General features: G+C 42.5%; 1 protein-coding gene across 1 annotated transcript; it reads right to left on the bottom strand.

Annotated features, from left to right (window-relative positions):
• Positions 1–436: 436 nt before the first annotated feature.
• Positions 437–8,184, bottom strand: LOC115107046 (mitochondrial inner membrane protease ATP23 homolog). The gene is made up of 6 exons (XM_029630408.2): positions 7,926–8,184; positions 7,610–7,655; positions 1,877–1,958; positions 1,629–1,766; positions 1,439–1,522; positions 437–1,159 (listed from the first exon to the last, which is right to left on the bottom strand). The coding sequence occupies exons 1-6, from the start codon at positions 8,074–8,076 to the stop codon at positions 956–958; spliced, it is 705 nt and encodes a 234-aa protein (XP_029486268.1). The 5' UTR covers positions 8,077–8,184; the 3' UTR covers positions 437–955.
• Positions 8,185–12,975: the final 4,791 nt, after the last annotated feature.

A 12,975-nucleotide genomic window follows, 5' to 3' on the forward strand; every position in this document is an offset into this window, starting at 1 on the left:
GCAGCGTCTTTCACCCAGAAAGACTCACAGCTGTCATCGCTGGCAAAGGTCATTCTAATATGTATTGACTCAAAGGGTTAATAAATACATATGTAATATTTTATTTTTCATATTTTTACACATTTTAATCCTACTTTGTAACACAACAAAATGTGGAAAAAGTCAAAGGGTGTGTATACGTTCAGAAGGCACTGGATATGAAGGTCTTGAGAAGTAAACATCACTTGTCCAACTTGTTCAAGAAATGATTTGCTCATCTGATGGATGAAGGAATGATGCTAACATGGACTAATGCATGCTTTCATACCGTCTTCAGGGAATACTGTGTCTGTTTAATGTAAATTGGGTATTAACTGAGCACTTTGTAGAATTCGTTTTTGAAACGTCTTTGTCAATTCATAAATGCTAATGCAATAATAATCAAGGCTCAATATCATATTATTCATAATAATCAAATATTTATTTCAACTTAGTCAGTACAGTACAATAAAATCTTTTTACAGTGAACTCCCAGTTCAGTTACATGGCAGAGTAGAGGGGTGGACAGTCCCCCTTGGAAATCTGTCCCCACCTTTCAGTCTTGAAATAAGTTTTACAGGCATCATATTCCCTACATAAACACCAAACTTTGGAACCTCTAAAAGGATGACAAAAATAATATTTGGGCCACATTTATCAATGTCCAAAAGGAAACCTCTCCATCATATTCTTTAGTTATAGCATTAGAGTCCACAAAAGTGTGCCATAAAAACATATAATTTATTATATAATTTGATTTATTTAAATGACAGAGATAAAGACCTCTGAATATTTCCCTTCAGGAGGTAATTTCATACCATTTTTGACACAGTCATTCTGCTGAGGGCAGTGGTAGGTTGCCCAGCTTTCTGCAAGGATCCTCACAATAGCACCCATGGAAATTAAATTAAAATTCATTTGTGCATGTAATAACACATTAAAGGTTTGCGTAATACCGATCTCGGTTCTCAAAATCTCTGTAGGCAAAATTGGCATCCTTCTTGTCATGTGGGATGCGGCCAAAGGGGGCGTGGTCATTGAAGCAGGTATCGAATACCTCGTCCACCACTTTCTCTGCCTCCTCTCGGCTCACCTTCCTAACAGCAAGGATGGAGCGCAAGGCACGTCCCCGAACACATTCCTGATAGGTAGTAGTGTATGGGTTAGATAGGGAGTTCTTCATGTGAATATTGGCCATCATAAACACTTCTTGTTAATCGCTAAGCACTGAAAAAGGCAGTGCTATACTTGCCATTACATTCAACTACAGTTTCAACTAAACCAGTTGTCAATTAAGACATACCAATTCACACGATGGGAAAATCATGATATGCTATGCCATGAAGGATACTAGTTGACTGAAATACATACAAGAATGTAATTGTGTTTGCAGTGAATTCACATTATCTCCAGATATTACCTGATGGTGCTTCTTGAGGCCAAAGTTGAACCTGGATACTTCATTGTGGAAGGAGCAATCCCCACTGAGATTGGCTGCTCGAATCTGAAAAATAAGAGCCAAAACAATGAACATATCTTCCTTTAAAACACAATTAAAACTGAGCACAAACACAATGCCCATAACATGCACGTTTATCTCTTGGTCTCACCTCTGAGCAGGCCAAGTGCTTGAAGTTGTTAAACCAATCCACATGCGCCCGGCAGTGGTCAAAGGCATGGATGAGCTCATGTGTAACCACTCGGTTCATGTGGGACTGCTGGTGAATATTATTCTGACACAAAACAATCTAGAATTGAGAGTGGGGGGGGAAGAGAATGGTATCTTACAGATGTGATACAAAGTACACAGTGTAGCATGTGAACCTGTACACAAAGGTAACGGTTCTAGCTGTCTTACTTGTGATGATGTTGCATCAAAACCACCACTGACAGTCCCATCACAGTCTTCACAGGAGAAATGTCTATCTTTGTACACTGCACTGAAGAGACAGGATAATACTTCAAAGTGGTGGCATAATGTCAAATGTACATTAGCATGAAAAAAAAAAACTAACATTATAACGGCATGATATAGCTATTACATCACATGTCAAACTCATTCCACGGAGGGCCGAGTGTCTGTGGATTCCACTCAACCCCTGTACTTGACTGATGAATTAAGGTCAGTAATTAGTAAGGAACTCTCCTCACCTGATTGTCTAGATTTTAAATGAAAGGAAAAAAAACAGACACTCGGCACTCCATAGAATGAGTTTGACACCCGTGTTACATAGTGAGTACACAAAATATTAGGAACACCTGCTCTTTCCATTACAAATTGACCAAGTGAAAGCTATGATCCTTTTTTGATGTCACTTAAATCCACATCAGTGTAGATCAGTGGTATTCAAAGTTGGGGTCGCGACCCCACTAGGGAACTACAGTGTGGTCGCCAATTAAAAATGAATAAATAAATAATGAATACAAATATTAAGAGGACAGATTATTGTATGGGACAATTTACAAACATTTTGGAGAAAGATCATTTGAAAGATACAATTTTAGGTAAATGTATTTGTTGGTTTATTTTCATTTTGATAAGAGATGAAAATGCAATGAATTTAAGGTTATTTGTTCATCTGAATTTTCTTGGGGGGAAGAAATGGGGTCCTCAAAAATTCTGCCGAAAGAAATGCAGTCTCCATTGAAAACGTTTGAATACCACTGGTGTAAATGAATGGGAGGAGACAAGGATTGTGTACACAGGTGCACCTTGTGCTGGGGACAATGAAGGGCCACTAAAATGTGCAGTTTTGTCACACAACACAATGCAAGAGATGTCTTAAGTTGAGGCAGCGTGCAATTGGCGGTGTTGACCGCAGGAATGTCAACCAGTGCTGTTGCCAGAGAATAAAATGTTAATTTCTCCACCATAAACTGTCTTTTCAGAGAATTTGGCATTACGTCCAACTGGCCTCACAACCGCAGACCATGTGTAACCACGTTAGCCCAGGACCTCCACATCCGGCATCTTCACCTGCGGGAACGTCAGAGACCAGCCACCTGAACAGCTGACAAAACTGGGGTTTTGCACAACCAAAGAATTTCTGCACAAACTGTCAGAAACCATCTCAGGGAAACTCATCTGCCTGCAGATGGCAGACAGCGTGTATAGCGCCGTGTGGGCGAGCGGTTTGCTGATGTCAACGTTGTAAACAGAGTGCCCCATGGTGGTGATGGGGTTATGGTATGGGCAGAGAAACTACAGACAACGAACACAATTGCATTTTATCGATGGCAATTTGAATGCACAGAGATACCGTGACAAGATCCTGACACCCAATGTTATGCCATTTATCCGCTGCCATCACCTCATGTTTAAGCATGATAATGCATGGCCCCATGTCGCAAGGATCTATACACAATTCCTGGAAGCTGAAAATGTCCCAGTTCTTCCATGGCCTGTATACTCACCAAACATGACGCCCATTGAGCATGTTTGGATGCTCTGGATTGACGTGCACAACAGAGTGCTCCAGTTCTCGCAAATACCCAGCAACTTCGCACAGCCATTGAAGAGGAGTGGGACAACATTCCACAATCTGATCAACTCTATGCAAAGGAGATGTCGCGCTGCATGAGGAAAATGGTGGTCACACCAGATACTGACTAGTTTTTTGATCCACGCCCCTACTTTTTTAAAAATGTATTTTTAATGTATCTGTGACCAACAGATGCATGCATATCTGTATTCCCAGTCATGTGAAATTTATAGATTAGGGCCTAATGAATGCATTGACTGTGTTCCTTAAATGAACTGTAACTCAGTAAAATCGTTACATGTTGTGTTTATACACCGCTCAAAAAAATAAAGGGAACACTAAAATTGTTATTTTGTTTGTTTATTTCACCTTTATTTAACCAGGTAGGCAAGTTGAGAACAAGTTCTCATTTACAATTGTGACCTGGCCAAGATAAAGCAAAGCAGTTCGACAGATACAACGACACAGAGCTACACATGGAGTAAAACAAACATACAGTCAATAATACAGTATAAACAAGTCTATATACAATGTGAGCAAATGAGGTGAGAAGGGAGGTAAAGGCAAAAAAAGGCCATGGTGGCAAAGTAAATACAATATAGCAAGTAAAACACTGGAATGGTAGTTTTGCAATGGAAGAATGTGCAAAGTAGAAATAAAAATAAATGGGGTGCAAAGGAGCAAAATAAATAAATTAATTAAATACAGTTGGGAAAGAGGTAGTTGTTTGGGCTAAATTATAGGTGGGTTATGTACAGGTGCAGTAATCTGTGAGCTGCTCTGACAGTTGGTGCTTAAAGCTAGTGAGGGAGATAAGTGTTTCCAGTTCCAGAGATTTTTGTAGTTCGTTCCAGTCATTGGCAGCAGAGAACTGGAAGGAGAGGCGGCCAAAGAAAGAATTGGTTTTGGGGGTGACTAGAGAGATATACCTGCTGGAGCGTGTGCTACAGGTGGGAGATGCTATGGTGACCAGCGAGCTGAGATAAGGGGGGACTTTACCTAGCAGGGTCTTGTAGATGACATGGAGCCAGTGGGTTTGGCGACGAGTATGAAGCGAGGGCCAGCCAACGAGAGCGTACAGGTCGCAATGGTGGGTAGTATATGGGGCTTTGGTGACAAAACGGATTGCACTGTGATAGACTGCATCCAATTTGTTGAGTAGGGTATTTGAGGCTATTTTGTAAATGACATCGCCAAAGTCGAGGATTGGTAGGATGGTCAGTTTTACAAGGGTATGTTTGGCAGCATGAGTGAAGGATGCTTTGTTTGCGAAATAGGAAGCCAATTCTAGATTTAACTAAAATAACACATCCTAGATCTGAATTAATGAAATATTCTTATTAAATACTTTTTTCTTTACACAGTTGAATGTGCTGACAACAAAATCACACAAAAATTATCAATGGAAATCATAATGATCAACTCATGGAGTCTGTTTCTGACCGTTTGAGTTGACACATGCACATTTGTGGCCTGCTGGAGGTCATTTTGCAGGGCTCTGGCAGTGCTCCTCCTTGCACAAAGGCGGAGGTAGCGGTCCTGCTGCTGGGTTGTTGCCCTCCTACGGCCTCCTCCACGTCTCCTGATGTACTGGCCTGTCTCCTGGTAGCGCCTCCATGCTCTGGACACTACGCTGACAGACACAGCAAACCTTCTTGCCACAGCTCGCATTGATGTCCCATCCTGGATGAGCTGCACTACCTGAGCCACTTGTGTGGGTTGTAGACTCCGTCTCATGCTACCACTAGAGTGAAAGCACCGCCAGCATTCAAAAGTGACCAAAACATCAGCCAGGAAGCATAGGAACTGAGAAGTGGTCTGTGGTCTCCACCTGCAGAACCACTCCTTTATTGGGGGTGTCTTGCTAAATGCCTATAATTTCCACCTGTTGTCTATTCCATTTGCACAACAGCATGTGAAATGTATTGTCAATCAGTGTTGATTCCTAAGTGGACAGTTTGATTTCACAGAAGTGTGATTGACTTGGAGTTACATTGTGTTGTTTAAGTGTTCCCTTTATTTTTTTGAGCAGTGTATTTTTGTTCAGTGTACAATAAATCAGTGTCATGGCAGCTATCGAAGCATTATGGCAGTTACACCCGAACAATGTGTTTTTTACATTTTTACAATGAATGACCTGCGCCGGGTGATACAAGGAGGACACACAGCCCCAGGAATGGACGGGCTATGCTACGAGCAACTTAAACACCTGGATGATTTGGTACTGGAGGAGGTACTGGCATTAATGAATACAGTATGGGAAGAGGGGGCCTTAGCAGCAGTGTGGAAACATGCCATAGTGGTGCCAATTGTAAAACCGGGAAAAGAAGCATCACACCCGGGTTCATACAGACCCATAGCATTGACCTCTGTACTGTGTTAACTAAAGGAAAGAATGGTCACAGACAGATTAGTACATATGTTTGAGAGTACATTTATGTTTTCCTCATACCAGAGCAGATTTAGGTTAGGACAGTGTGCTATGGACTCAGTGCTAGCACTGGACTGTGATATAAAGAAGGTGCTGGCCAACAAGGAGGGAGAGGTGGCGGTGTTTCTGGACATTGAAAAGGCATACAACATGCTCTGGTAAGTGGGACTCCATGCAAATTATTTACCAAGCAATGATCCGCTCAGTGCTGGACTATGGGAGCATGGAATTTGGTTTGGCGGCAGCTACAACACTGCAGATGTTGGATGTGGTACAGGCAATTGCGCTGTGGTTGTGCTGTAGGGCATTTCAAACTACCTCTATCCCGGCATTGTTGATTGAAATGGGGGAGGTTGCAACAAGCTAAGCTGGCCATGTGCTATAGGATGAAAGTGCAGGGGCATGTATCATCTCACCCTGCAAGGTGTCTGTTAGGAGAGGCATGGGAACGGGGAGGAGATGGAACTGGAGTGAGAAGAGGTAGGCCAAGCTATGTGACCCAAGTGCAGGAATTGGGGGTGGAGTCGGGAATGGGAGGTCTGGAAGTGGGGGTCCCTGTCTGCTGGCAGTGTGTTCCTCTGTGGCTGTTGCCAGAGCCTGATGTTGACGTGACCATTCTTGATGTAATTAGGGATAAGGACTGTAGAGAGCCTTCTCTGGTGGTTGAGGCCCATCTGCCATTGGCCTGGGGTCCCTACTTGCACATCTTCACAGATGGATCAAAGGATCCAGGCAGTGGGAGAGCAGAGTTTGGGATACATGTTCCCCGGTTTCGGATACATCAGGGGAGGCGGCTGTCTGATGGAGTTTGTCTTCTCTGCTGAAATGCCTACACTAGTGCTAGCATTTCAGCAGAGATGGGTGGAAGAAGTGGGGTATAAACTGTAATTTTGTGTTCAGACTCTGCAGCTAGCCTGGTTGCACTGAGAGAAGGGAATTCAAAAGGCACGCCCAGAAATTATAATAGAGCTGATGATGGCACTTTATAAGGTGGGACAGAAAGGGTAGGTTTTCTGTGGGTCCCAACTCATGTTGTGGTAGGAGGAAATGAGGCAGCCAATATGGTGGCAAAGGCCGCTTTGAGGAGGGAGATGTGGTGGTCCCATTAGGGGGGATGGAATGTAGGAGCATCATGAGTGGGAGAGGAGAGGAGCAGGGTAGGCAGTTTTTCTCTATCCAGAATTATGTGAGGAAAGGCAGTAGGTATCTGGGGAGGGAAAGGAGGGATAGGGTTCTGTTGACGAGGCGGAGGTTGGGGCATTGTGGATTGGGAAGTGGGTTATTGTTAGTGGAGAAACACCAGATGGCAAGTGTGAGGAATGTGGGGAGGTAGAGACTGTACTACTGTGAAGCATGTTCTGTTATAGCAGACAGTATGCTGAGGATAGGGTGATATTTTTCTGTGAGCTGACTGAGTTAGGTGGAACCACATTTTCGCTTGTAATTATTTTGGCCTCAAATGACAGGCAGAGCAAAATAGCTGTTGTGGTTTCTTTATTCCACTGGCTTGTACCTAGGGTATTTAGATCATTGTGTTTTTCACACTCCAGCCTGAGAAAGGCAGCAATATGCATTACAGTGTCTATTCTGCCAAAACTGATAGGAGGAAGAAGAATTATGGCAGCTGACAGCTGTGTTGAGTTGTGATTGATGATGATTGTGGCTGGCTGACACTTACCATCCTGAGCTTTTCATGGCTCCAAGGAGAAGCTTTGCATATGGACCTGAAAGGGAGATCGAATGAGATTAGGCCTAATCGGTCCTGCACCATGACAGCAATCAGGTCATTCAACAGTTAGCGTATAGCTAACTAACTTACTCATGACAGTCTACTGTTCAACGATAGCTAGCTAAGCTTGCTAGAAACATGGCTATGACGTATATGACAAATGTAAACACGGCATCAATGGTTACACGGCAATCTAGCTAACTATTGCCATGCGATATATTTTGGAGGATGACAGACATATCAGCTTACTAGCCTGTTAGCTTACTTGTTTCCATTGCGAATTGTAGCATGACCTGACATTTGTGATTGAAAGTGAACAAGCTTTCTGCTATCGATCCCTTTTGGAACTTTCCCGAATTCCTCTCCGGGAATAGGTTATATCCATAGTCCTCTTCTTGCGGTTTATTTTGATCCATTGCATGGAAAGTGTTTCTAAAATAACCACTTTTGCTTCTAGGAACAAGCACAGCCTAGCTACGAGAGGTCATTCTTTGTTTTTCAAATCACGTGGTAAACCAGGTCGAGCTCAAATTAGTTTAATATTGGATATTCGTACTTCAATAGCTCTTACACAGTGTGCCATGACTATGATAATGATATACTGTATTTAAAAAAAAGCATATATATATATATATATATATATATATGGAGAAAAACCCACACCTTTTTTTATATCCACCCATGCCGATTCAGAATATACCATTTTCATAGTCACGGCATGCTTGATCAATAGCTATTGACAAGAGAAAACAGAATATCCAGTATAAAACTAATTTGACCTTGTAAGCCAGAGGTGAACGATTCAATTAATGTCTGCAACAACATTGCTGCTAGCTTCGCTTTTTGTAATATAATTACAAGGTTTATTGATGCACATTACTCCATGCATTGGCAAGTGACATTGAGTGTGTGCACGTTCGGTATAGAAGAAAACGCAATGGCTGCGGGGAGATGTTGTCAAAGGGGGAGTCGGATGAAGGGAGACTGTCGATGGTGTTTGGAAAAGCGCGCTCATTTGAAATGGAAAAGCGCCGCGGTAGCTTTTGATAAAGAAGAACATCAAGATGAAGCAGCTGCTTTATAAGATGAGCGCTACATCCCGAGGAGTTCGTGCTGATTGTATGGAGTTGTGACATTCGGTTAAATGGCTTCCTTTGTGAAGGCAAAAACAATATTGTAATGAAACAGACAGGGAGCAGGTCTCGAACCCTCGATCTTCGAGGCCGAAGTCCATCGTGCTATCGACTGTGCCGCAAAAACATACTCGAGTGGCAGAGTCGATAACTCGCTTAAAAACCAAGGGTCGTTACAATATGTACAGTGCCTTGCGAAAGTATTCGGCCCCCTTGAACTTTGCGACCTTTTGCCACATTTCAGGCTTCAAACATAAAGATATAAAACTGTATTTTTTTGTGAAGAATCAACAACAAGTGGGACACAATCATGAAGTGGAACGACATTTATTGGATATTTCAAACTTTTTTAACAAATCAAAAACTGAAAAAAATGGGTGTGCAAAATTATTCAGCCCCCTTAAGTTAATACTTTGTAGCGCCACCTTTTGCTGCGATTACAGCTGTAAGTTTGGGGTATGTCTCTATCAGTTTTGCACATCGAGAGACTGAAATTTTTTCCCATTCCTCGCAAAACAGCTCGAGCTCAGTGAGGTTGGATGGAGAGCATTTGTGAACAGCAGTTTTCAGTTCTTTCCACAGATTCTCGATTGGATTCAGGTCTGGACTTTGACTTGGCCATTCTAACACCTGGATATGTTTATTTTAGAACCATTCCATTTGCTTTATGTTTTGGATCATTGTCTTGTTGGAAGACAAATCTCTGTCCCAGTCTCAGGTCTTTTGCAGACTCCATCAGGTTTTCTTCCAGAATGGTCCTGTATTTGGCTCCATCCATCTTCCCATCAATTTTAACCATCTTCCCTGTCCCTGCTGAAGAAAAGCAGGCCCAAACCATGATGCTGCCACCACCATGTTTGACAGTGGGGATGGTGTGTTCAGGGTGATGAGCTGTGTTGCTTTTACGCCAAACATAACGTTTTGCATTGTTGCCAAAAAGTTCAATTTTGGGTTCATCTGACCAGAGCACCTTCTTCCACATGTTTGGTGTGTCTCCCAGGTGGCTTGTGGCAAACTTTAAACAACACTTTTTATGGATATCTTTAAGAAATGGCTTTCTTCTTGCCACTCTTCCATAAAGGCCAGATTTGTGCAATATACGACTGATTGTTGTCCTATGGACAGAGTCTCCCACCTCAGCTGTAGATCTCTGCAGTTCATCCAGAGTGATCATGGGCCTCTTGGCTGCATCTCTGATCAGTCTTCTCCTTGTATGAGCTGAAAGTTTAGAGGGACGGCCAGGTCTTGGTAGATTTGCAGTGGTCTGATACTCCTTCCATTTCAATATTATCGCTTGCACAGTGCTTCTTGGGATGTTTAAAGCTTGGGAAATCTTTTTGTATCCAAATCCGGCTTTAAACTTCTTCACAACAGTATCTCGGACCTGCCTGGTGTGTTCCTTGTTCTTCATGATGCTCTCTGCGCTTTTAACGGACCTCTGAGACTATCACAGTGCAGGTGCATTTATACGGAGACTTGATTACACACAGGTGGATTGTATTTATCATCATTAGTCATTTAGGTCAACATTGGATCATTCAGAGATCCTCACTGAACTTCTGGAGAGAGTTTGCTGCACTGAAAGTAAAGGGGCTGAATAATTTTGCACACGCAATTTTTCAGTTTTTGATTTGTTAAAAAAAGTTTGAAATATCCAATAAATGTCGTTCCACTTCATGATTGTGTCCCACTTGTTGATTCTTCACAAAAAAATACAGTTTTATATCTTTATGTTTGAAGCCTGAAATGTGGCAAAAGGTCGCAAAGTTCAAGGGGGCCGAATACTTTCGCAAGGCACTGTATGTCAGGAGAAGTGTAGTATAAGGAGATGTATACTTAGAGAAAGCTTGAGTCTGTTAAAAATGGTGGGGAAAAGGGAGATGGTTTGTTAAAGAAGAATGGTAGAAAGCGTAAGTTGAGGAGAAATGGAAGTGAATGACGTTGAAGTATTGGATGTGTTAGGTGTGGGGAAGTTCTCGGAGCCGAGGCTTAAAGATGAGTCTGACAGTAGGAGTGAAGTATTTGGCTGATCCATTTGTTATTTCAGGGTGGATGAAAACAGAGTTGGGTGCTGTGGAATCGGTGAAGGTAACCAGAAGTGGTCTTGTGATAATTGTTTGTTTCTGCTGGTATGAGGTTTCTGTGTTATGCACTATAGCCCGTTACCATATGTGATTGAATATTATCTGCTGTTGGCTTGTGTGGATGTATGTATGTGTTATGCAACATAGCTGACTTGAAACATTGTTAAAAGTGTCAGGGCCATGGGACTTTCTCATGATGGAAAAATACAGAATAACATAAAAACGGACACATACAGAACGTAGTGTAGCAAACCACAGACTGTTTTTGTTAAACTCAAACTTAACAATAACAGAAACCAGATATGTGATAACGGTATCTAGGGAATGAGCGCATAGATACTCGACACAGCAAGTTACATCTATCAACTGGAGCGCCCGGGGGCTGGTACCAGCTCATACGACAACAAATCAACGATAGGCTGGGTGAGTTTAAACCACGCTCAGTCTCTACTCTGACAGGCCGCTCGGAAGCAGGAACTACTACTGTCATCTGGGTATATTATAATATCTTTGTCAGGAACAAGTCAGTTCTCTGTTTTGCCCTGCGAGGTGGGACAGAGAGCCCGTATGTACGAAAATTGCATTTACCACTTATTGCTTAGCTAATAAAGAAAAAAATAGTATACAAATCGGTGACTCATTGTCATATTTATCCCGATACCAGATTCGAATTTACGAAACTCTAACACTGGTCAGAGGGAGAAGGCGCTCCGCTTTAAAACGAATTGGGGCAAGAAATGTAAATTGTTTTGCTCTCAAGAAAAGGGTGCCATTGAAAGGAGTGATTACTGGGGTAGCAGTAAATGTAAAAGTTGACCAACTGAAGTGGAAGATTCCCGGTGTTTGTGATGCTCGTCGTTTGGTGTGACGCATACAGGGCGGCGTGAGTGGTGAAACGGAGGAGTCATTGTCTGTTTTTTAAATTTTTGATGTTGAGTCTTTGCCCGACAAAGTGATGTTAGGATATATACAGTGGGGCAAAAAAGGTATTTAGTCAGCCACCAATTGTGCAAGTTCTCCCACTTAAAAAGATGAGAGGCCTGTAATTTATCATAGGTACACTTCAACTAGGACAGACAAAATTAGAAAAAAAAACAGAAAATCACATTGTAGGATATTTAATGAATTTATTTGCAAATGATGGTGGAAAATAAGTATTTGGTCAATAACAAAAGTTGATCTCAATACTTTGTTCTATACCCTTTGTTGGCAATGACAGAGGTCAAACGTTTTCTGTAAGTCTTCACACGGTTTTCACACACTGTTGCTGGTATTTTGGCCCATTCCTCCATCCAGATCTCCTCTAGAGCAGTGATGTTTTGGGGCTGTTGCTGGGCAACACGGACTTTCAACTCCCTCCAAAGATTTTCTATGGGGTTGAGATCTGGAGACTGGCTAGGCCACTCCAGGACCTTGAAATGCTTCTTACGAAGCCACTCCTTCGTTGCCCGGGCGGTGTGTTTGGGATCATTGTCATGCTGAAAGACCCAGCCACGTTTCATCTTCAATGCCCTTGCTGAGGGAAGGAGGTTTTCACTCAAAATCTCACGATACATGGCCCCATTCATTCTTTCCTTTACACGGATCAGTCGTCCTGGTCCCTTTGCAGAAAAACAGCCCCAAAGCATGATGTTTCCACCCCCCATGCTTCACAGTAGGTATGGTGTTCTTTGGATGCAACTCAGCATTCTTTGTCCTCCAAACACAACGAGTTGAGATTTTACCAAAAAGTTATATTTTGGTTTCATCTGACATTCTCCCAATCTTCTTCTGGATCATCCAAATGCTCTCTAGCAAACTTCAGACGGGCCTGGACATGTACTGGCTTAAGCAGGGGGACACGTCTGGCACTGCAGGATTTGAGTCCCTGGCGGCATAGTGTGTTACTGATGGTAGACTTTGTTACTTTGCTCCCAGCTCTCTGCAGGTCATTCACTAGGTCCCCCCGTGTGGTTCTGGGATTTTTGCTCACCGTTCTTGTGATCCTTTTGACCACACTGGGTGAGATCTTGCGTAGAGCCCCAGATCGAGGGAGATTATCAGTGGTCTTGTATGTCTTCCATTTCCTAATACCGTAATTTCTGGACTATTAAGCGCA

This window comes from Oncorhynchus nerka, linkage group LG8 (genome assembly GCF_034236695.1).
Source record: "Oncorhynchus nerka isolate Pitt River linkage group LG8, Oner_Uvic_2.0, whole genome shotgun sequence".
Lineage (NCBI taxonomy): Eukaryota > Metazoa > Chordata > Actinopteri > Salmoniformes > Salmonidae > Oncorhynchus > Oncorhynchus nerka.

Bases quoted from the DNA above. Each gene is read 5' to 3' on its own strand.
- LOC115107046 (XM_029630408.2), bottom strand. From the start codon at position 8,076: ATGGATCAAAATAAACCGCAAGAAGAGGACTATGGATATAACCTATTC. The intron at 7,656-7,925 runs GTAAGCTAACAG...TCTCCCTTTCAG, and splicing joins ACAATTCGCAATGGAAACAA to GTCCATATGCAAAGCTTCTC. The intron at 1,523-1,628 runs GTGAGACCAAGA...CTTATTTTTCAG, and splicing joins AGCACTTGGCCTGCTCAGAG to ATTCGAGCAGCCAATCTCAG.